General features: G+C 41.2%; 1 protein-coding gene and 1 long non-coding RNA gene across 4 annotated transcripts in view; one reads left to right on the top strand and one right to left on the bottom strand.

The window, feature by feature from the left end:
* Position 1: 1 nt before the first annotated feature.
* LOC121141237 lies at positions 2-11038 on the top strand. Of its 2 annotated transcripts, none has more exons than XR_005878094.1 (2): positions 2-404; positions 8274-11038. It is a non-coding gene; the product is annotated as an uncharacterized LOC121141237 (long non-coding RNA). The 2 variants fall into 2 exon arrangements; XR_005878095.1 differs by having other exon boundaries at positions 8150-11038.
* A 7133-nt stretch (positions 11039-18171) lies between these two features.
* Positions 18172-24215, bottom strand: part of Gspt1 (G1 to S phase transition 1) — a 41013-nt gene continuing 34969 nt past the window's right edge. For both annotated transcript variants that reach the window (XM_040748083.1, XM_040748082.1), the window contains exon 15: positions 18172-22960. In XM_040748083.1, the coding sequence (XP_040604017.1) occupies positions 22908-22960 (53 nt within the window). In that variant the 3' untranslated portion in view covers positions 18172-22907. The remainder of the gene's footprint in view (positions 22961-24215) is intronic.

The following is a 24215-nucleotide window of genomic DNA, read 5'->3' as shown; positions in this document are numbered from 1 at the left end:
CCGGAAAGCAGAGGGTAGGATCCCACCGGGGACCTCATGCGTCATTTCCGGGTGGGCGCGGAATTCGAGTCTGAGGCTTTCCTCTTGAGTAGTTGTTGCTGGTGAGATGCCGGCTGTGGCTGGGATCATCGCTGAGCCGGCATATCTTGCGTCCGGCATTTCCTAAGTCGCTAGGCCTGGCAAGCCCTGTCGCTCCTCCACGGAGGACAGCAGGAGAGCGTCCTGAGGAGAAGCTAGAACCCTGTCCTCAGCCCCGTGCGGTCGGTCCTCTGAAGAGCGGGAAGCCGTGGCTCCTCCACCCTGTTGTGGCTTCGGGTGTCGCTTTTCCCAAATTGGTGGCGTTCCGATAAAATAATAAGGAACCGCCGATGCTAGGCGCAAGAAGCTGCGTGAGAAACGAAAAGGTGAGTTGGTCTCTCAGAAGCGTCGGGCTCAGCTAAGTGTAAAGGCGGGATTACGTGTAGGGGAAAACTCCAGGATGTCTCCTTCCTGCTTCTCTCCCTTCTGCAGAGCACACCTTCTCCTAGAAATTTCCAGGACTGTTAGAAGCATACTTTGTTTTTTCCCCTCCTTAAAAATAGATACAATTAAGCTTTCTGTTTAAAGTAAGAGTAGTTGCCGGTGCCTTCGAGGTTGTTCTCAATCAGTACTGGAAGCTCTGAATGGTACCATGCGTTTTTATTTTATTTTGTTTTGACTTATGAGATCGGGTCTCTGTTATGCAGTTCTGGATGTCCTGGATCTCTTTCTCTACCAGGCTGGCCTTGAACTTACAGAGATCCTCCTGCCTCAGCCTCCCCAGTGCTGAGGTCAAAGGCGTGCACCAATACTCTCCACTTACTGCATTTTTAGTCAAGATCTTTCTAGCATTTATCCCAGCTTGTCCTGAAACTTGATGAAACCCTCCTCCTCTGCGTCCCACATGCCGGGACTACAAGAGCGAGTTCCCCACACCACCTTACCATCACAGCTCCATAATTTACGTAGGAGCTGTTGGGCAGATATTAAGGATAGTGACAGTCTTTTTGCAGCTAGCTATGTGAATTTGGGGGGGACTCCAAGAAGTGGGAGTAGTATGTTCTCCATTGTCAGTTGTTTTCCAAAAGTGCTTCTTCTATGAAAGAATAAAGCCCTTCCCTAGTGTCTGATAAGGATCTTGTCTTAAGCAACTTGTAGAAGACATGTTGAAGAAAGTCATTGGAACCTACTTCTGTCAGTCTATTTTAGAATCTAGTATAAGATGGACTTTTAGCACATTACAGTGAATTGTTACATTGGACTTGAGCTATCCAGGCTTCCTAATCCACTCCAAAGAGCATTTGGTGGTGGTGTAAGGTGTTCCCTTCCCTGAATTCAAGTTTAAGAACCAGGCTTTTTTTTTTTTTTAAGATTTGTTTACTTTTACTTTGTGTGTGTGGGTGTTTTGCTTGCATGTATATCTGTGCATCACATGTGTGCAGTGCTGGAGGGAGGCAGGAAAGGGTGTTAGGTCCTCTTAGAACTGGAATTACAGATGGTTGTAAACCGCCATGTGTATTCTGGGACTCAAACCCAGTTCTTCTGGAAGCACAACAAATGTTCTTAACTGCTTAGCCATTGCTCCAGCCCCAAGCACCAGATCTTCGGGCCAAGGAAATGACATGAATTCGGATGATAAGTTGTGGAGGTGGTTGAAAACAGTACGTGACTAAAGCCAGAGAGTTGCAAAATGGAGGGATGGGGTATGAGGCTTTAAAAACGGACAAAGTAACTATGGTTATGAAAGAAATCATAAGAATATTAATAGCGAAGCAAAGCTGAAATGATATTCCTACTCCCAAATAATGGAACATCAACACACACACACAAACACACACACACACACTTTCATTTCAATGCAGGCTGATTTAGAGACTTGGTTCTTTGTAGTGCAGTATTGAAAAGGTGATAGGGTGTCAAGCCTGGCGTGGTACTTGTTAGTCCAGTCCTTAGAGGCCTGAGGCAGGAGAATTGCACTAAATAAATTCTAGGCCATTCGTGTGTAAGGCAGCCATAAGGAGAGGGAAGCCAGATGCCGTGTTTTGAGGCTGCTTTGGCAAACAGCTACTAACCACAGGCATGAGGTTGGAAGTAGAGCCTCCTTTGCAGACACATGAGAGATTACAAGCCAGAACCATCCAGCTGTGCTGTTTCCAGCTTTCTCACAAAAACTAAGCTTTTGCTAATTTCAGCTATCAGACTAGGCTGATTTGTTCTCCATCAATAGATATTTGATAGAAATTTATAGTCCTCTTGGTTTTAAACCCACTCACATATTCAACTATGTAACTTTGGATTTCTTCATCTCACATTCACCAAGTCTTACCATGAACTCATTACCCCCTTAACCTGCTTCTCTTGTATTTACTTCTTAGTATGGGTACTGCTAAGACAAATAGGAAAATTATTTTTAGCTCTTTTCTCTTCATCCCTAAATGTGATGGATAGTGGATTTGGTGGCTCACGCTCCTAATACCATTACTTGGAATTACAGAATTAGGAATTTCATGGTAAGCCTCATCTACCTGGAATGTTTAAGGCTACACAAAACCCTGTCACAAAACAAAAGACAATAAAACTGTGGAGATACATGGAAACCTAGATTATCCCCAAATTCCTAAGCCTGAATTATAGACAATTGGGTGGTATTAATAAAATTTGAAAATGAAAAAAAAAAAAGGAACAGATTTGGAAGCTATCGGAATGGATTCTTTTGGGCTGATGAGATGACTCAGCAGGTACAGATCTCTGCCATCAAGCCTGGCAACCTGAGTTTGACCCAAAGAATTCACATCATGAAAGAAGAAACCAGATTCCCGCACATTGTCCTGATTGCCACATGTGAGCTCTGGCACAGGAGTCATGGCACAGGTGTGCCCACATGAATGCATACACATAAGAAAATGCAATAAAGGTAATTTTTAAAATATTCTTTTTCAATATTTCAAGTTTAAAGTTCCAGTGCTATATCTAAGTAATTCTGGGATGTGGAGAAAACATTTCTGAGAAAACAAAAGACACTTAGAAGTCATCTTCATAGGGATGGTGACAGCTCTGAAAATAGATGAGATTGCAAGTAGTACAGAGCAAAAACAGCCATAAAGAAGTCTTTAATTGTGGATTAAGAGGAAAAAGAGCCAAGAAGCAGAAATGTTTGAAAATAGCCAGGTGGTGGTAGCACATGCCTTTAGTCTCTGATTTCAAACCCAGCCTGGTCTACAAATCGAGTTCTAGGACAGCCAGGACTGTTACACAGAGAAACCCTGTCTCAAAAAACCAAACAAATAAACAAAAAAGAATGTGTCATGTTCCAAATGTGAGGAGATATTTGAGGAGGCTGACATTGGATGTCGTGCTGGTTAGTATGGTAGTTTGAATGAGAATGACCCTTATAGATTTGAGTGATTGGGTATCAGGGAGTGGCACTCTTTGAAAGGATTGAGAAGTATGGCCTTATCGGAGCAAGTGTGTCATGAGGGTGGGGGGGTTGGGGGGTGGGCTTTGAGGTTTCAAAAGCTCAAGCCAGGCCCAGGGTCACCCCTGTGCCTGTGGATCTGGATTTAGAACTCTCAGCTACTTTTCATGCACCATATCTGCCTGTATGCTACCATCTTCCTGCCATGCTGACAGTGGACTAACCTCTGAACCGTAAGCCAGCTCCAGTAAAATGTTGCTATAGTCATGGTGTCCCTTTACAGCAATAGCACATTGACTAAGACAGTTTCCTAATTTTCAACTTGATACAAGCTAGAGTCATCTGGGAAGAGGAAATCTCAATTGAAATAAATACCTCCACCAATCAAATTGACCTGTAGGGAAGTCTGCGGGCATTTTCTTGATTAATGATACGAGTGGACTCAGCCCACTATAGGTCATGTCACCCTTGGGCAGGTGGGCCTAGGCTTTTTTTTGTTTGTTTTTGTTTTTATTTTTCCTTCGAGACAGGGTTTCTCTGATTGCTTTGGAGGTTGTCCTGGAACTAGCTCTGTAGACCAGGCTGGCTTCCGAACTCACAGAGATCCGCCTGCCTCTGCCTCCCGAGTGCTGGGATTAAAGGCGTGCGCCACCACCGCCTGGCGGGTCTAGGTTTTTATAAAAAGTCATGAGGAACAAGCCAATAAGCAGCATTCCTCCATGGTCTCTGCTTCAGTTTCTGCCTCCTGCCTTGAGTTCTTGCCCTGATTTACCTCAGTGATGGAGTATGTCCTAAGAGGGGTAATATGAAATTAGCTCTGCTCCCCTAATTCTTTTTGGTCAGTGTTTTATCATAGCAGTAGAAAATAAAGACAGATATCATCTTCAATTGCTTCTCCACATTATTTTTGAGGCAGTCTCTAACTAACCTGGTGTTTGCTATTTCATCTAGACTGACTAGCCAGCAAGGCCCTGGGGATCTACCTGTCTCAGTCCCCCAGCTCTGGAGTTAAAAACAAGCACTGCCATGCCTGACTTTTTTACATGTGTACTAGCAAGCATTACATTCACTAAGTCCTATATGTAGCATTTATTGGATTAGTTTTTGTTTTTTTTTGTTTTTGCTTTGGATACAGAGTCTCTCTTTCATAGCCTTGGCTGTTCTGGAACTCATTATGTAGAATAGGCTGGACTTTAGCTGAACTTAGGATGAAATAAGGTGAACAAACTGTTTAGTCAAGGTTACTGTTACCTTGATGAAACACCATGACCAAATCAACCAGGGGAGAAAGAGGTTTATTTGACCTACACATCCATGTCACTGTCAGCACAGGAACTCAAAAGAACCAGTGTGCCTATTGTAGAGGAAAAAAAGACACTGGAAAAACAAGTGCCCAAAAGTTCGTAGACATGAAAAAGAGAATTGATCTTCAACCGGATCAGATTGATGGGGCCAGGGCACCATACCAATGAGCCCTTTGGACCCCATGGTCACAGGAAAATAGAGGGCAAAACTCTCTGGTTCCTGGGTAAGCGTAAATACGGTCCATTCAGTGCTGACCCAGCCCCTGGGCCCCATCACTGACGATAGAACCACCGTCCAATGGACCACAGGAAACTGTCATCTACTCCTGGACCACCAATTAAGAAGTGAACCTTGGGGCTGGAGAGATGGCTCAGTGGTTAAGAGCACCGACTGTTCTTCCAGAGGTCCTGAGGTCAATTCCCAACAACCACATGGTGGCTCACAACCACCTTGAATGAGATCTGGTGCCCTCTTCTAGCATGCAGGCAGAAGGCTGTATACATAGTAAATAAACAAAATATTAAAAAAAAAAGAAGTGAACCTTGGACAAGGTATTGTGACTCATTCTTTTCTTGTTATCCCAGATTGCCCATTTCCCCTGATTTGTAGAGATTTGTTGAGAAAAATTGGTGCCACCATCACAAAATCACTCTGGACCTGGAGAGTCCATACTCAGCAATTTTGATAAATTGCCCCTTATCAGAAGAATATAAAATGACAGAAATGATGATTGAAAATTAGGAGCTGATGAATTATTCCTAATAAAATTAATGCTAAAGTGTTCTGCAGTATGGGTAGAGATCAATTCTCCCACACTGGACTCACAGTGGCCACCAATTATTCAACTCTTGAACTCAGCCTTACTTGTAAAGGTTGAATACCCAGTCTCAAAAGAAGCCAAAGCAGGCATTAGAAAACATATCAACTGCTTTAGAGATGTAAGAATTTTGGTTCCCTGCAATTCACCTTGGAGTATTCCACTACTCCCTGATGTAAAGCCAGGCACCCAAGACTACCAAGACTTAAGAGAAGTAAATAAGAGAGTAGAAACTTCTAAAGTGCCCAATCCGTATACTTTACTCATCCTATTGGCTCCAGGAAAAACTGTATACACTGTCTTAGACTTAAAGGATGCCCTTTTCTCTCTGCTTCTGGAGCATGTGAACCAATCTATATATATTTGCTTTTGAATGGACAGACCCCAAATCAGGGTTCAGTGGTTTAATGACGTGGACTCAACTACTGCAGAGGTTTAAGAACCACCGCATTCCAAAGCTAGGTGTGGTGGCACACACCTTTGATCCCAGCACTGGGGGCAGAGGCAGGTGGATTTCTGTGCGTTCGAGGCTAGCCTGGTCTACAGAGCTAGTCCCAGGACAGCTAGAGCTGTTATAAAAAGAAACCCTGTCTCAACACTCCACACTTTGTCTGATGAGGCTCTTAGTGCGGACCTCCTTGAATACCACCAAGAGTATCTGAACATCACCTTCTTGTGGTATATGAATGATCTCATTGTTGCACACACCTGAAAGAGTGCCAACAAACTAATGAGGAATTACTTGAAGTACTTCAGCTGCTGGCCTACTGAGTGTCTGACAAAAAAGGTCCAATTTTGCTCCAATAAGGTAACTTATCTGGGGGGTTATTGCTTGGAGGGAGGTAGTAGGACCCAGTCCTATAGCAGGATCCATGCTATTGTGAATATTCATGAGCAACAGGATAAAAGGCAGTTGAGAATTTCTGGTTGTAGATAAAGGATACCTAACTTTGCAGAAATTATAAAACCATTATACTAGAGACCAGGAGGAAATGCCCCTCTGACATTTGTTTGTGGATAAATGGAATTGGGAGGTGAAAGGTGTAGGTGTATTGGCTTTGGAACCAATTTGTGTAAACACCTAGACCCAGTTGCAGCATGATGACCAGCTTGTATCCAAGCCATTGCTATCACCACATTATTGATAAAGGAAACTGATAAATGGACTATAGGAAGGAGTTGGTTGATAGCACTCCATTGAAATGTTCCTTCGGGGAGCCTCTGAGCACTAGATGTCAAACATATGCCTACCCATTCTCATGCTCTCTTTTTAGATGCACCCAGCATCAAATTCTCACCTTCTACAATGCTTAAGCCCAGCATCCCTTTTGCCTAGCCTGAAGAATAGCTAGTCCATGACCAAGTCTGGGCTATTGACCATCTGCCAAATGGATGACTAGACCTCCCACACCAGCCTTAGAAAGGCAGGTGCAACCCTGTTCACTAATGAAAGTAGCCAGAGGCCAGGTGTGTAGGTAGAGCTCCAGTGACACACATTGAAGTAACCTGGTCCCAGTCTCTGCCTCAAGGGATATCAGCCCAAAAGGCAGAACTAATATCCTTGACTCTGGCACTAAGTTGGGGAAATAGCCACACTGTCAACATCTATATCGATAGCTCGTATGCCCTTGCCATTGCACATATCCATGCTACGTTGTACCAGGATGAGGCCTACTAACCCTGAGGAAAAGGAGGTCAAAACCAAAGAGGAAATCTCAGCTCTTCTAGGAGTTATTTGGTTGCCAGAAAGGCTTGCTATTATCCATTGTCCAGTACACCAGAAAGGGACTCTGTTGAAGGATGAGGCAACATATTTGCTGATGCCATGTCAAAAGGAGTGACCACAGCCAGTGGGGCCACTGCAAATATTAGGCCGTCCCTCAATTCTCACCCTACTGCCTGAGCCAAACCTGTTAGAATATCCTATGTATAATGTCAAGGAAGCAAATTGGATCAGACAACAGGGGTCCACTAAGACAGAGGACTGGTGGATTCTTTTAGGTGGATGCTCTATCCTGACAGAAGCCCTGGGATGATCCATTCTCACAAATACATCAGAATACACATCTGGGATGGACCAAATTAAAAGTTTATCAGGGACAGGTATTTTCTATAGCACATAGATGAAAGGGTTGAGCAAATCACCTGCCACTTTGCTGTTTGCACCCAGGTGAGTCTGAGAGAAGGAAAACCAACACTATGGATGTGTATAAAAGGGGACTTAACTCCGTCAGCATTGGAAATTGGACTTTACGAAAGTTGCTGTGATGAGGTTTGGCTACTAGTATTTGCTAGTTTTTATACACACTTTTTCAGGATGGGTAAGAAGCCTTTCCCACCAGCTAGTGTAGTTACTATTGGGGATCATTCTCCGATTCAGACTTTCCCTCCTTTTGGAGTCTGTTAAAGGCTTGATCTTCATGCCCAAAGTGTCTCAGTAAGTAGCTAAAACTGTAGGAATCCATGGAAATTGTACTGTGCCTATAGGTCAGAGTTTAAGACATGTAGAAAGAAAAAACAACTATTAAACAATTAAATTGTGGACAGAAACTGGCAAAAGGGTGGACAGAATTTCTCTCTACTGTTCTTTTTAGGATCAGGTGCTCCCCCTACCAGGACAAGCTGAAACCATTTGATATTTTTGGCCAATCACCTCCAATTATTCCTGTCAAGGTAAGGCCACAGATTATTGAACTGTCTAATCGTTCCTTCCTCAAGTCCTTACAGGCACCACAGCAGACAGCTAGAGACATCCAGAGTCATCTATCACACCAACTGCCTGCATCACCCTTGACTGAACCAGCATCCAGGTTCCAACCTGGGGACTTAGTGTGGGTCCTCCGCTTACCCAGCAAGACTCTTGAACCTACATGGAAGGAACTGACCATATCCTATGATACTGACAACGCCAAGGGCCGTCAAGGTAGTGGGGACTGCAGTTTGGATCCACCATTCCTGTCTAAGGGTGGACACAGCCAGCCAGGAGAAAGGTGACAAATGGAGGGGAATGCAAAACCCCCAGTGCCCTCTAAAGGTGCGGCTCACCTGCACCCTGAACTCAGACTGACACTAATATTGGGAATGTTGGTAGGTAACTCCCACATATGACCGACTGAAAGTGTTGAAGTCTGGGACTGAGAACTGTCTTGAACTGCAGATAGGAAAATAATAGGCATTTTCCAGAATGCCACCTCCCAACCTGTGTTTGGATTTGACCTATGCAATTTCTTTAATAACAATGAATTTATGGCTGAATGGGAAAGTTATGGGTGTGGAACAAAAATGAAGAAAATATCCTTTTGGTCTTTACCATTTTATGCATGCCCAGCCAATGGGCCTACTCATTGTCATAAGTGGAAAAGAGATTATCATTGTTCCACCCAGGCTGCAAGACTGAGTCTGACCAGAGCAGACATAAAGACCCATTCATCTCCATTCAACAGGTATATCCTTATCAGGATTGCAAACCTAGGACCTGCAACCCTTTCACTTTAAAGATCATAGCCTGGAATGAATTGAGTTCCAAATACTGGCTTGCAGGCCGGACCTGGGGATTTGTGCTTAAATTTAAGAATTATGGGAACAGTCCCGTGTAGAATTCACTATACGGAAAAGGGTACCATCCCACCTAAGCAATCCTGTAGGTCCTGGAAGGAACTGGCTGCCTCAACCAGGGATTAGGGTGTCTCCTTTCTCTGTTCTCCATTCTCAGGCCACTCCACCCATGGCAGTAAATTGATCTATATTCAAAATCAAGGGGCTACAGTGACAAAACTCAGCCTCAACCCCACTGCAGAATGGACTTAAAAGTTTTATTCCTGGCTGGGCGGTGGTGGCGCACGCCTTTAATCCCAGCACTTGGGAGGCAGAGGCAGGCGGATCTCTGTGAGTTCGAGGCCAGGCTGGACCGATAGCCTCCGAAACAATACAGAGAAACCCTGTCTCGTAAAAACCAAAAAAAAAAAAAAAAGTTTTATTCCTGGATGATGCACCTGGGCTCAAGACCTTGAAGTTCCTGCATAACTGGATAAATTATATACACCCCAGCCTGGGAAGAGATTGTTGGCATTGTCTAAGTGCCAGGCCTCCCTTTTATGTGGGGTAGGGGTAAATCTCTATTATGTCAACTACTACCCTACCAGAAAATTTAAATTGTAAACTGGAAGAAAATAAACTCACCCTGGGAGATTTCCTAGGAATAGGTACTTGGTTAATCTCTTCCACTTATAGACAAGCCTGTAATACTCACTTGTACACACCATCTAGTCTGAACTTATTAGAATGCACTTCCCATGCCCTTTAAGAACATGGTTATTTCCAAGTAGACATATATATACCAGAAAGGAGGGTAGAAAACTTTTGCCTGCATATAAAGGACATTCCTGTTAGAAAAAAAGAGAATAGCAATTGCAACTATGAAGCAATAATCACAGGGAGCATCAGCCCTAGTTATTGAAGATCAGAGTTTTAAAACACGAAATAATAAAGTAGACCAAAACATACAGCATCTAAGGGCTCTATTGGACAGCTTGAAAAACAAGTAGTTTCCCTAGCAGAAATGGTTTTACAAAACCATTGAGGGCTGGATTTGTTAACTCTTGAGGAAGTACGTTTTTGTGTAATCTTAAATGAAAAATATTTCTATGCCTATAACTCAGGAGCTATATGGGAAACATTAGATATAGTTCAGAAAAACTTAGATACAAAGGCAAAGGAATGAACTGAGGCTTCTAATTGGTACAGTCTCTGTTTCTCTTGATCCCCATGACTTAACCATCCTTTTAATGGCCATAGCTGGGCCCATTCTTTTATTACTTCTTGGCATCACAATTGGCCCTTGCATTTTAAGTCAGTTACTAACATTAAAAGTAGAATCAGGTCTGTTGTTACCTATAAGCCCTACAGGCTCAATATCAACCTGTACATCAGCATGAATTGATTTGACTCATGTGATCTAGAGCCAGTAGGAAATGTGATGACTAAGCAAACTCCATTTTGTACTAGGTACCCATTTTAGTAGGCTTTTTCTTCTGAGTTAAATTCCTGAAAGATAAGTTCCCTGGCATCTTGCTCCCTTTCCAAAATGGTGTAATTGTTGTGAAATGATTAGCTGCTTGCTCTGGATTTTGTAATTCACTTACTGAAGTATGCTAGGGGAGTGAGGCAGTTTCTCACAGAGCTGCAAATTCACAGAAAAATTGTTGTTTTGCCTTTAAGAACCCTTCCCTCAACCTCTTTTGGCTTTATTTGGCTTTAAGGCTGTCACTCTGCTAGCATTTTTAAAATTTTTTTTGGTTTTTCGAGACAGGGTTTCTCTGTATTGTTTTGGAGACTGTCCTGGAACTCGCTCTGTAGACCAGGCTGGCCTCGAACTCACAGAGATCTGCCTGCCTCTGCCTCCGCCTCCCGAGTGCTGGGATTAAAAGCAAGAGCCACCAACGCCCGGCTCTGCTAGCAATTTTAATAAATTCATGTAACTATAATCTGGATCGAGTCTGTGGTCCTTTCCTAGTAGTCTTGAACTCTGTAACAGCTCAGCCTGAACTCTTAGGTCTTAATTCTTGTGTGGCAACAGTTTTAAACTTTTGGTCTTTTTTTTTTTTTTTTTTTGGTTTTTCGAGACAGGGTTTCTCTGTGACTTTGGAGGCTGCCCTGGAACTAGCTCTTGTAGACCAGACTGGCCTCAGAATTCACAGAGATCCACCTGCCTCTGCCTCCTGAATGCTGGGAGCGCCCAGCTCCCAAGGAATTTTTAATCCCTTACATTTCTATGTCTGTTAGAAGGACTAGTGAGTTTTGTTGTGATAGTGGTAGTTTTGTTTTTTGAGACTGTTTCTCTGTATAGCCCTGGCTGTCCTGAAATTTACTCTGAGATCTGCCTGCCTCTGCCTACTGAGTTTTTGGACCAAAGGTGTGCACCACCACCAGAGAACTAGTTTTCTTTCTTTCTCTTTTTTAAAGATTTATTTATATATTTTATGCATATGAGTATCCTATTTTCGTGTATGACTTTATGCCAGAAGAGGGCATCAGATCCCACTAGAGATGACTGTGAGCCACCAATGTGGGTAATGAGAATTGAACTCATGACCTCTGGAAGAGCAGCCAGTGCTCTTAACTGTTGAGCCATCTCTCCAGCCCTGGGAGAATTAATTTTAAATCTGGGCAATAATCTGCAAGGTTTTGTTGTTGTTGTTATTGTTTTCCAGATAGGGTTTCTCTGTGTAGTCCTGGCTGTACTGGAGCTCATTCTGTAGACCAGATTGGCCTCAAACTCACAGAGATCTTCCTGCCTTTGTCTCCTGAGTGCTGTGATTAAAGGCGTGAACCACCATGCCTGACCTCTGCAGGGAGCTTTTTTTTTTTTTTTTTCCGAGACAGGGTTTCTATGTGGCTTTGGAGGCTGTCCTGGAACTCGCTTGGTAGTCCAGGCTGGTCTCAAACTTACAGAGATCCGCCTGCTTCTGCTTCCCAAGTGCTGGGATTAAAGGCGTGCGCCACCAACACCCGGCTTGCAGGGAGCTTTCAAAGGCAAAAAAATGTATACCCTGGCTGTCAGCTGCAGATGTAGAGCAAGCAAGCAGTTTAATAGAAGCAAAAAGCTGTAGTTAACTGGTGCATCTTGACCTCAAGTCCTGGGGCGAGGTTGGTTAATTTTCTAAGAAACTTTACCATGGGAAAGGGAACATAATTGGAGAGGTGGAGGGTGGAGTGGGGTGGTTAATTCTGAGTCAGGCCTTAGATGTCCACATCACGGCTACAGCCCTAAAATTCATTCTCATTCTCCCCCTCCCTCCTTTTCTCCTTCTCTTTTTTTTTCTTTCTTTCTTTCTTTCTTTTTTTTTTTTGTTTTTGAGACAGGGTTTCTCTGTGGCTTTGGAAGCTGTCCTGGAACTCCCTTGGTAGTCCAGGCTGGTCTCGAACTCACAGAGATCCGCCTGCCTCTGCCTCCCGAGTGCTGGGATTAAAGGCATGCGCCACCAACGCCCGGCTCTCCTTCTCTTCCTTCCTCCCTCTCCCCTCTTCCTCCGACCCCTCTTACTCCTACCTTCTCCCAAGACAGTGCCTTACTATGTAGCCCTAGCTGGCCTGGAACTCACTCTGTAGACAAGGTTGGCCTCAAACTCAGAGATTTGCCTGCCTCTGAGTGCCTCGGATTAAAGTCTTGTGGCACCATAGCCAACTATAAAATTTTCTTAAATTGATGTTGATTCTACCTTTTCTTTCAGAAGTTTTCATTTAGTTTCAGTACTTTTAGGTGGAAGCAGGAGGATTACTATGTAAGCAAGTAAAATGTAACACTTTGCCTCCAAAATCCAAAATGTAGCTGGATGTGGTGGTGCTGTGGAATAATCCTCTTGTACACTGTAAAAATTTGTCACTTGGATTGGTTTACTAAAACCATGATTTAGTAGTCAGGCAGGAGGTATAGGCAGGGTGACCAAACTAAGAATAATGGGAAGGAGAAGGGCAGAGTCACAGGAGACACAAGCCATATGTGGAGCAAGCAAGTTGGGCATGCCATACTGAGAAAAAGTACTGCCACTTGGCAGAATGTAAATAGGGAATATGAGCTAACTTAAAATGTAAGAACTAGTTAGTAATAAGCCTGAGCTATTGGTCAAGCATTTATAAGTAATATTAAGCCTCTGTGTGGTAATTTGGAAGCAGCTGCCAGCTTGGAGAGCAGGTGGTTGGGGCAGGAAATGTTCATTTACATGGTGACACATGTGGTTAATTCCAGCACTCAGAAGGCAGAGGCAAGTAGGTCTGTGAGTTCAAGTCCAGCCTGGTTTATATAGTGAGTTCCACAGCTACATTGTAAGCTCAAGAAACCAAAATGAAAACAAACTATCAAGCACAAGGTACTATTTGAGCATACACAAGATTAATATCTACACGAACTCTTTATCCATACAATATGGTATTATTTGTACTATTGAAAATAATTAAGTTTGGAGCCAGGCGGTGGTGATGCATGCCTTTAATCCCAACACTTGGGAGGTAGAGGCAGGTTAATTTGTGTGAGGTCAAGGCCAGCCTAGTTTACGGAAGGAGTTTGAGGACAGCCAGGGCTATTACACAGAGAAACTCTGTCTCAAAAAAAAAAGAAAAAGAAAAGAAATAAGTTTGGACCAATGATATAGCACTATGGGTAAGTGCAGCCACTCACTACCTTTTCTGATAGCTTGAGTTCAATGCCTGGGTCCCACATAGTGGGAGGAGAAAACTGACTCATCAGCAAGTTGTCCTCTGACCTCCACATTTGTGCCATGACAAGTTTATCAACTTCTGTTATGCCAAGGTCTCGGGATCCCCCAGAAACCACCACAGAGTCTGCACTCGTATGTCAAAGCAAGAGCTTGGACTCTCCAAGCAACAGCTGAGAGCAGAGAGAGTGCCCAGCTCAGGAGGGTAGGGTTTTTTGTCATGGTAGAGGAGATTTTCTAACATTTGTCTAGGGGTGCTTGATGAAAGGGGATGGGTGTGTGTTTAAGGGACATCAGATGATCCTATCTATAATGGTGGGAGCTTTAGGAATTTCCTTTGGATCATTTGGTACTCTCCCCACCCATGATCCCAGCTTGTGGTCTCTCCTGGAGTCAGGTGTTGCCCCAGGGTAAACTGAAACTTGAGGTCGATTTTCTGGTTGGTCTCCACTGAGCCTTGCTGTGGCAGCAGTGCAGCCAAGCAGCAGGTGTGTACCAACTTGCTCTGCACCCCATACCTCCTTTTATAAAACTAATTTAAAAAGAAAATAATGAAGTTTTAAAACTAAAATAGTAATTGAGTTCCAAATTAGACTTTTTTTTTTTTTTTTTTTTTTGGTTTTTTGAGACAGGGTTTCTCTGTGGCTTTGGAGACTGTCCTGGAACTAACTCTTGTAGACCAGGCTGGCCTCGAACTCACAGAGATCCACCTGCCTCTGCCTCCCAAGTGCTGGGATTAAAGGCGTGCGCCACCAACGCCCGGCTTCAAATTAGACATTTTTAATAAATTTTAATAATACTTATTATAGTGGTTGATCAGCACAATAGCTTCAGGACAACCACTCTGACGAGACTGCTATTTGGCTGTATGCTCTGAATTGCAAACTACATTTCTAAATAAAATTCTTTCTCCTATTTTAGTTTCAGTTCAATTTGGATTGGTAATGTCACTACTCCTTCTTCTTCACAGTTCTGTTAACCCTCTACCTATTGTGTGGGAAACTGGGACACCTTCTTAATACTCCTCTCTTAAGAGACAAAGTACATTTTCAGATATATTAATTTTCCATGAAGTAAACCTGTACTAGAATTAGTTAATAATTTAAAGTGCATGGAATTAAATAATTATAACAATAATAACAACAAAAAAGAATGCTATAGCCAGATAGTATTGTTGCACACTTTTAATTGCAGGTAGATCTCTTGTGATTTCAAGACCAGCCTGGTCACAAAGTGAGTTCCAGGATAGCCAGGACTACACAGAGAAACCCTGTCTTGAAAAACAAAAAGAATTTTATAGATAGTAAAAATAAAGGTGCATGCTCAGTGCTTATTTTTTAAGGATTTATTTATTATGTACACAGTGTTCTGCCTGCATATATGCCTGCAGGCCAGAAGAGAGCACCAGATCTCATTACTGATGGTTGTGGGACACCTTGTGGTTGCGATTGAACTCGGAACCTCTGGAAGAACAGCCAATGCTATTAACCTCTGGTCCATCTCTGTAGCCCCATGCTCAGTTATATAGATGCCTGGCATCTGAACTCAGGTTTCATACTTGTGAAATACATGAATTACTTTTAAAAAAAATACAGGGACTTGAATGTAAAGTCAGGTAGAACACCCTCAAGTCTTGGTAGTGCCTAGTCTGCACTGAACAGTACAGGCTATAAAATATTTTGGGAAGAAATGATTACAATTAGGGCTGATTTGGAGGAGCTGTGGTGATGGTATGTGTATTTCGGGGTATTTCGGAGGCTGAGGCTAGCCCAAGCTACAGAGAACTTGTTTCAACAAACCATCCTTTACCTCAGCCTCTTACACATGCTGGGATTAGAGGTGTACTGACTTGTTCAGCTACAGTGAGCATATCCCCCTCCCCCACCCTCCTTGTTTATTGTTTTTTTGAGACAGGGTTTATGTAACAGTTCTGGGTGTCCTGGAACTCACTTTGTAGACCAAGCTGGCCTCTAACTCACTAAAATTGCCTGCTTCTCCCTCCCAAGTACTGGGACTAAAGGTGTGTGCCACCACCACCCAGCTAGGAAGCCTTCTAAAATGACTTAACACAGTGGTTCTCAACTTTCCTAATGCTTTGACCCTTTAATACAGTTAATGTTATGGTGACCCCAACCATAAAATTATTTTTGTTGCTATTTTATAACTGTGATTTTGCTATTGCTATGAATCATAAATATCTGATATGTGACACCCATTAAAGGGTCATTTGACCCATGGGTTGAGAATAGGTTTCAAAACAGGGTTTTTTGGTTTTGTTTTGTTGGGTTTTTTTGTTTGTTTGTTTTGGTTTTTTTTGTTTGTTTGTTTTGTTTTTCGAGACAGGGTTTCTCTGTATTGTTTTGGAGGCTGTCCTGGAACTTGCTCTGTAGACCAGGTTGGCCTCAATCTCAGAGATCTGCCTGCCTCTGCCTCCCGAGTGCTGGGATTAAAGGCGTATGCCACCAACGCCCAGCTAAAACAGAGTTTTTAAAAAAGTCTTTAACAGGTTTCTAGGCATATTACCCCACCTCAACCTTGTTCCTATATGTGGATGACCTGCTGGCCTCTGACTCCACCAGCTGCTTGAAAGATACCAAGGTTACTCTAGTTACTCTAGGTACTGGGATACTATCTCCCAAAGAGAAAGCCTTAACTTTGTAAAACGGAGGTGTCATATCTGGGATATGAACCTACCCAAAGTCAAAACCTTCATTGTTTCCCAGGAGACTGTCCTCTGGATCTCCACATCTCAGGCCAAGAAACAGGTATGTGAATTCTTGAGAACAGCAGGCTACTGCCAGCTGTAGATTCCAGGATTTGCTAAAATACCCGGCTCCTCTATTAAGTTGTGGGTACCAACTCTTCAGTTAGACAAAGGTAGAGGAATGGGCTTTCCAAGATTTAAGGTGGTGGCCTTAAGTTCCAAGCCTTGGCTTTACCAGATATCATTAAGCCATTCCACCGTTTCATCTTTGAAACCCAGGGGAAACTGACCCAACTTCCTGCCCCTCGACTTCCCCAGGCCAAGATGTCTCTCATAAAGCAGGGTTTACCCCATTTGAGATTATGTTTGGGAGGCCACCTCTTCTGTTTCCCAACTTGAGGGACCCCATCATTGGGGAAATTACTAACCAGTCTCTTCTAAAGAATCTTTAGTCTTGTCTCTTCAGCAGGTTCAGGCTGCAGTCCACTCTTAAGATTCAAGACACCCAGCCGGGCGTTGATGGCGCACGCCTTTATTCCCAGCACTCGGGAGGCAGAGGCAGGCGGATCTCTGTGAGTTCGAGGCCAGCCTGGTCTACAAGAGCTAGTTTCAGGACAGCCTCCAAAGCCACAGAGAAACCCTGTCTCGAAAAACCAAAAAAAAAAAAAAAAAAAAAAAAAAAGATTCAAGACACCCTTCCAGCTCCCTTCTCAGTACCCTGCTGCTATTCACTTCTGGTATACATCAAAAAGTTCCAAAAGGGGGGCTGGAGAGATAGATGGTTCAGCAATTGGGAGCACTAGCTGCTCTTCCAGAGGACCCGGGTTCAATTTCCAGCACCCCATGTCAGTTCACAACTGTCTGTAACTGCAGTTCCAGGAGATCTAGCATCTTCACACAGACACATGCAGGCAAAACAACAATGCACATAAAATAAAAAATTATTAAACATTTCCAAAGGAAGGCTTAACTTCTATATGGTAAAGACCTGCTGTCATCTGACTACATTGAAGAGGAGATTCCTGCCTGAATCCACTATTTTTGTGTTAATCCTGTCCCAGATCAGAAGCAAAGATGGACTGCCATGCCAGGAACCAGGCTCCTTAAAGCTAAGACTCTCCAACAAGTAGGACTTTTACTTACAACTGTATGTTCCTTCACTCTGTCCAAGCACCTCTCCTTTTCCTTTTCCACTGGGGAATTTACGGATAAGGCCATCTGAACATAAGGGTCCAGTCACTGTGCAACTAAAAACACATCATGAAGACTTTAAACCTCTTCACTGTCACAGTAAATTACCCCTCATTACCCACTCCTAGGCCTTCAATGAATGACCAATCCAGAAAACCTCTGCAGCTTTTTTTGTTTTTTTGTTTTTTTTTGGTTTTTCGAGACAGGGTTTCTCTCTATTGTTTTGGAGGCTGTCCTGGAACTCAATTGGTAGACCAGGAACTCACTGTGTCTTATGAAATATGTGTATGAGCTGGCCTGTTGTGGTACACACCTGTAATCCCACCAATTAGCAGGCAGAAGCTGGAAGGTCACTACAAGTTGAGGCTAGCTTATTCTACCTAGTGAGTTCCTGTCCCATCTTTCCCTCACCAAAGATGAGTGTACAAACATTGCCGTTATTCAGTTAGCCACTATGAATACCAGTTCTGCTAAGTTACCCTTGCACAATAAAGAAGGGCACATGCTGCCGTTTGGTCTCTTGATCTTTATTAAAAATCCTGAATTTGTAGCGGTTCATAGCTTGGACAGAATAATCATTGATGTTTCTCCAATTCTATTGTTCACATAAAACCACACAATGTGATGTTATCAGATACCTCTATAACCCTTCTGGAGGGCTGTTTTTGTTCTATAAGGTTGTCATATAACCATACAAAAGCCTCACACACCAAACAAACATGTTCTTAAATTCTGAGATAACAGCCTGTTAGATCCATCCAATAAGTGTGTTAGATATGTCCAATAATTGATACAAAAATATTATAAAGTAGCACAGAGTACAGCACAGGTGATTATAAACAGACAGGACATCAAAAGGGAAGATGACAATTTTTATTATTACAAAACAAAATGTTTAAACTTCAGTCATTTGAGTAATTGCAAGAGCAGACTAAGGGCTTAATCCTCACACAGGCACCAAGTCAGGCACAGTAGGTAGCTACAAATCATAAGAAAAGGGTTTCTTTCCTACTTAGAACACTCATTCATGCTTTGGAATTAGGCTAAACTCATCAAACCTAACCAGTTCTCATTAATCTTGTTTTCTTTTAAAATGGGCTCTAGGTATTAACCAGTTCAGTAAAAATTAGTCACTAAATCCTGGCCTGAGAGATCCACATTTCCTTTAAAACAAACTGAAGAAACTTAAGTGTGTACATTTCTGAGAGCCCAGCATGTCCCTTCAAGAGTAGGGCTCAAACCTCAGTTTCAGCTAACACATGTGGGAGAAATGGAGGCGAAGGCCATCACCTGAGGAGGGCCAGAGCTCCAGCTCCAGCACAGACACTCTTCCCCGGGCAGCAGGAAAGGAGGTAGCAAGGACTCAGGCTGACATCTGAAGCACTAAGCTAATGTGCCTACAAGAGGGAAGCCTCAGGAAGCACAAAATGCCATCTACCTGTGCAGTCTAGAAACCTGAGGTTCCCATGTCAACATTTAAAGGGCACAGTGGCATGTGTGACAAGGCAGAAAAAAAACCAATACTGTTCTGGGGCTGCTTAAGAAATCGTGTTTTCTGCCTATCAGGCTTAGTGCTTATGTACTTTTCCCTTGCACCCCCCATACCTCCACGCCCTCATAATAATCCTTAGTAAACAACTTGGCTAGTATATTATTGTTTCAAGGAAGCATAGGATTAGAGGTATGTGAGAAGTGTATTTATAGAAGGGAAGACTCATTAAGTTCTAGGATTCTAAAAATTAAGAATATCCCAGAACCAAAACCATCAAGTATCAAATCTACCCTAGCTGAATTCTGGCAATATATTGGTTCAAATGCAATCGACTGAATTACTACTGGAAAATAACACCTTCTATTCCACATACTATGAAATCTAATTTAACCAACTGCTAAATTTAAACCTGTTAAGTCATGAGTTTGCATATGTAATTATATGTATCTAGCAAGTTGCTGCCGTGGCAAGATTTCTAAACAAACAAGATTGTGAATAATTAGTGTTAGAATCACTGAAAAATAAGTTGGAAGAAATAAATACAGTATTTGGAGGTAATACTCCCCAAAATCCAGTTGACTGTTATCTATCTACTCTACATATAGATCTGTGAGAGGATTAATTGCACAGTTTATTCTAATAAGGTAGGCCAACAATGAATATAAAATCTACTCATCCTACAGTCAGAGCTATAGTACTGTAACCAGAATTTTCACAGATGGTTTAAAGATTGGAAGTTCCTAACATTGAAAGCTACAGCTTTAGCTTTGTCCCTTGACTACCTAAATCTATACCCAAAGCAATGAAGTTATCATTCATAAAGCAGCAGTCAGTGAGCAAGAACATGCCAGTAAGCAAAGGTGCTAGAGTGCTGTTATGTGTAAACAGTTACCCAAGATCATGAAGTAATGACTAGTGTTCCTGGAGATGACCAAGGGTTTAGAGCTGATTTTTTTTACACCCCCCCATGTTCATTTTGGATTCTGAAGTTATAGAACTGCTTCTGGCTCCAAGTATAAGCCAAAATATTTGCAGCACTTTAATTGATGATAGGAAGTGTTCAACCAAATAACTTTCAAAGTCCCACATTGTAAAGTAGATCTAAGTGGTTTTCATAACATGATAAATCAATTACCTTGTTACAGTGCATCGCATGTACTTCATACAAAGTTTTTACATGTAATTACCATGTATTTCCAAGATTTTTAATTAAAAACAAGGAGAAAAAATGTGTTTAATCATTTACAGTTACTTTGTCATTTAATTTCTAGGCAGTATACACTCAGCCCAACTTCTTGTGGTTTGAATTTATAGAGATTTTTATATAAAGAAAAAATGTTGTATTTCCTCTTCCACAGAAAAAGATGACGGTTAAGATGTCTTAAGCACCATCACCTCCAAAATTCTGTATATTCACCTAAAAGATTAAAGTATATGACCTAGCATACAAGTTGTATAATGTAAAATGAGGAAAACCAAAACGATGCTACATGCCTATGTTAAATACAGCTGAAAAAAATGCCAAGTTCTTTAATATCCAGAATGTGTAACGTTATCCTATTTTGCATTGTCATCCACATAAAAAGTTTACACTTGCAAAAGACAGAATGATAGCACACAACTGTATTGCTCTTTAAAAATCTAACATCTGCACACATTCCAAGCTTACGTCAGATATTTTATCTCCTTATTCAAATGACAATCTGATACATAACCACTATTTTATACGTCAAGTATAAATAGAGATACTTCTTTCAAACTTCGAAGTCCCTAGATATATGGTGTTGATTAATTCTGTTTATGTGATATAATTCCAATGAAATTTTTATGATCCCATTTGTACCTTGTAGAGGTAGGCCTTTCACAAGTGACGTCCAAGTCATTTCACTTAAGAATCTTGGCAACAAGCACATAACATTCTTAAGAGTGTAAGTGTTTTAAATGTAGACATAACTTGTTTTTAAAAATGTTTAATTTCAAAAGGGAAATCCTTGGAAATAATTTCAGTAACTCCAAGGTTCTAAAGATTCATTAAGTTCATTTTGTTATTGCATTTGCTAGTATTTTATTAGTATGGAAATATTAAAAAAAATTTGTTCTCATTAGAGCTCCCAAATGTCACAGAAAAATAAAAGCCCAGATATTTGTAGACACCATAAAATTTAAATTTCATGCAATTTAATGAACGTTATGTGTAGTTCAAAGAAACTGGAGGGCTCTACATAGCTTTGTCCATAAGACAGCAACTCATTCATTTCTGTAATTGGCATTACATTGATAAGAATACACTTTTGTGTTTTGTTTTATAACTGGAAATACAGTTGTCTAGGCTTTTTTTATTTTCTGGGGAGCAAGATTACAGGGATGGGCCACACCAATAAACACACAGTTAAAAAAAGTATCTTAGGAATCACAATGTAAAAGGCCAAATCTCATAAATGGAAGCATACATTCAACACGGAGGCATCTGATAAACCCAGAAACTGTCTTTTCTACTTCCCATTTATTCTCACTAAAAATTTCAGGCATGATAGCTGTAGTAGAAAGTCACCCTTTGAACTAAAACCACCACACCACAATGCTGCCCTGTGGTTAGCAAATTACAGCTTATATTTTAAGAAAACTAAATTGAGCTAAAACCTATTCTGTGCTTGCTTCTATTTGTCACTGTTCATTTTAGTGTGAGAAGTTTGTGACAATTCTGTGTTCCTTTAGTCAATGTATTGAGAATTGGCATGAAGAAGCAAGGCTCTTCCACCCTTTAAAGTTACCAACAAAGTGAGTAACTTGTGAACTAGCATGTGTAATTGAAAGGGTTTCATATTAGATGCATGCAGCTCTTAGATAAACTAAAGGGCATTCGTGAGTCTCAACTTGCTTTCTTTACTGTGAATTCCATTAATGTAACAAGCTAATGGAATTGTCTGTAGGGGTATGGTTTCATTAAGTTTGTACTTATAAAGATGACAGTAATGCTGTTTGTTCATTTCAAAACAACTTACTGTGTTTAAGAAATCATTAAAATATAAATTGGGAGAAAATAACCAATAAACCTAGTTAGTAAAGCAGTGTCACAGTTGCATAAAGGTGTTTATGTATGCATTAATCATCAAAATAAGGGATCAAACAACAAATTCATTCCTTTACTACAAACTTGAGCAGTGTTTGTAAATGCCCCATTTAAAGTGAGTGGGTAGGGAGAGTTTAGAAAAATCCAAGTAATAAAATGTATTCAATTACTTGGCAGTTAAAAAGCTAATGCAACAATGTTACATTGAGATAAAAAACAGTATTCAAAAGCAATTCAAATACCGAAAAGGGTTTCAAATTGAATATTTTATTAACATGGTAGTTGTCTTCTTAACATGTGCACACACACTCGCACACTCAGAATGATCTGCCTGGGGAAAAAAGACTAACTATGTCTAAGGGGAAAATGAAAAATAAAAAAAAATTCCTGTAGGTTTTCATTATTGTAGGCAATTATGTCCACATCACTTACAAAGCTATTGCCAAATCTGTCCAAGAAAGCGAAGTTTGAAAAGGGGGGCAAAATCTTGGGGGAAAATTCAACAGTGGCATAGCAGAGCTCTCAATATGAGAAAGCTGACATAATGTGGACTTTTGCTGTGAATTTTCTTTGCAAAATATGGGGAGAGGTTTGTCAATGGGCAGAAAATAAGAGAAGGCGGTGTGAAGTAGGCTTTTGCAGTCAATATTCCTCACAGTATTGTGCAGGGTCATCAAGAAAATGCTTAGTCTTTCTCTGGAACCAGTTTCAGAACTTTTCCAATTGCAATAGTCTTACCTAGAAATGAAATTTTGAAAAAAAAAAATAACACCTTTCAGTAGTTAACAACAAGTTTATGTAATGTATTAAGCCTCACATCTAAAAGAAAATTTTGTCATTATGCAAATTCCCAATGTAACAACTCTATTCACCCAAGCCATAGTATCTGCTTAGGTAATTTTAAGTGAGTCTTACTGAGAAATGGCTTATGTGTACAACAGAACACCAATTAATAATAAAAAATTAATGAAGTATCATCCAACAGCATGGCTAAACTTTAAAAATCTGCTACATGAAACAAAATTGTCCTCACACATCTGTATAGCTACTAAAAAACTAACCCTGTCTCCAAGCACTGAAAAGGGGGGGGCGCATACAATTCAGTGAAAAGATTCTTCTAGGAGCATGTCTGTGGACTGAAGGAGACTAAAAGTTATGTTACATTCATTTCTTTTTTCTATCTGCTTGATTTTATCAGGCTTTAATAGGTAACAAATTACTTAGAGCTGGGCACAATACAAATGACTGTAATCCTAGCCCTTGGGATCTTGAGTTCAAGGCTAGTTGGGTCTTACATAGAAATAATGCCTCAAGAAAAAAAATCTCATTAAACTATTAGATATAACAAATGTCACTATCAACAAATTTGGAAGATAAGGTATTTAAAATGAAACCATGACTCAGTCAAACTTTGGGGGGAAAGTACAATCAACAGTTTTTATATTGTATTCTCTACTATGGCTTAATAATATTGGACACTACCATAATCTATATTTCTGTTGAACCACAAAGTTTTATGTAGTTTTCTAGTTGCCAGATACGGCACTCAGGAAGCCAAAGCAGTAGAACTATAATGAGTTGGAGGCCAACTTAGGCTCCAATATGGGACCTAGGCTCAAACAACACATGGTGCTGGGGATACAGTTTCGTCTGTAGAGTGCTGCCTCAAATGCATGAAGTGCTGACTTTGATTCCTAGCCCTTGGGGAAACAGAGGCAGGAGGACCACAAGTTCAGGAACATCAGATCATCATAAGCCACATACTAAGTTTGAGGATACCTTGGACTACATGAGACTTCATTTAAAAAAAACAAAACTTAAAAAAAAATGTTCCCTATAATCATTTATTTTCATACCATGGAATTTTTTAGACTGTTAGAGGAAAATTTACAACTACTCTGTATCAAAATTAGGCAGAAATGGATGCCCTCAACGATGTGAAGTGCATATTAAACAAACAAACAAACAAAAAATTAAGTCTTGCATTCTTACT

Source organism: Mesocricetus auratus, unplaced genomic scaffold, assembly GCF_017639785.1.
Source record: "Mesocricetus auratus isolate SY011 unplaced genomic scaffold, BCM_Maur_2.0 Super-Scaffold_100007, whole genome shotgun sequence".
Lineage (NCBI taxonomy): Eukaryota > Metazoa > Chordata > Mammalia > Rodentia > Cricetidae > Mesocricetus > Mesocricetus auratus.
Note: the sequence above shows the minus strand (reverse complement) of the source record. Positions and strands in the feature narration are given on the sequence as shown.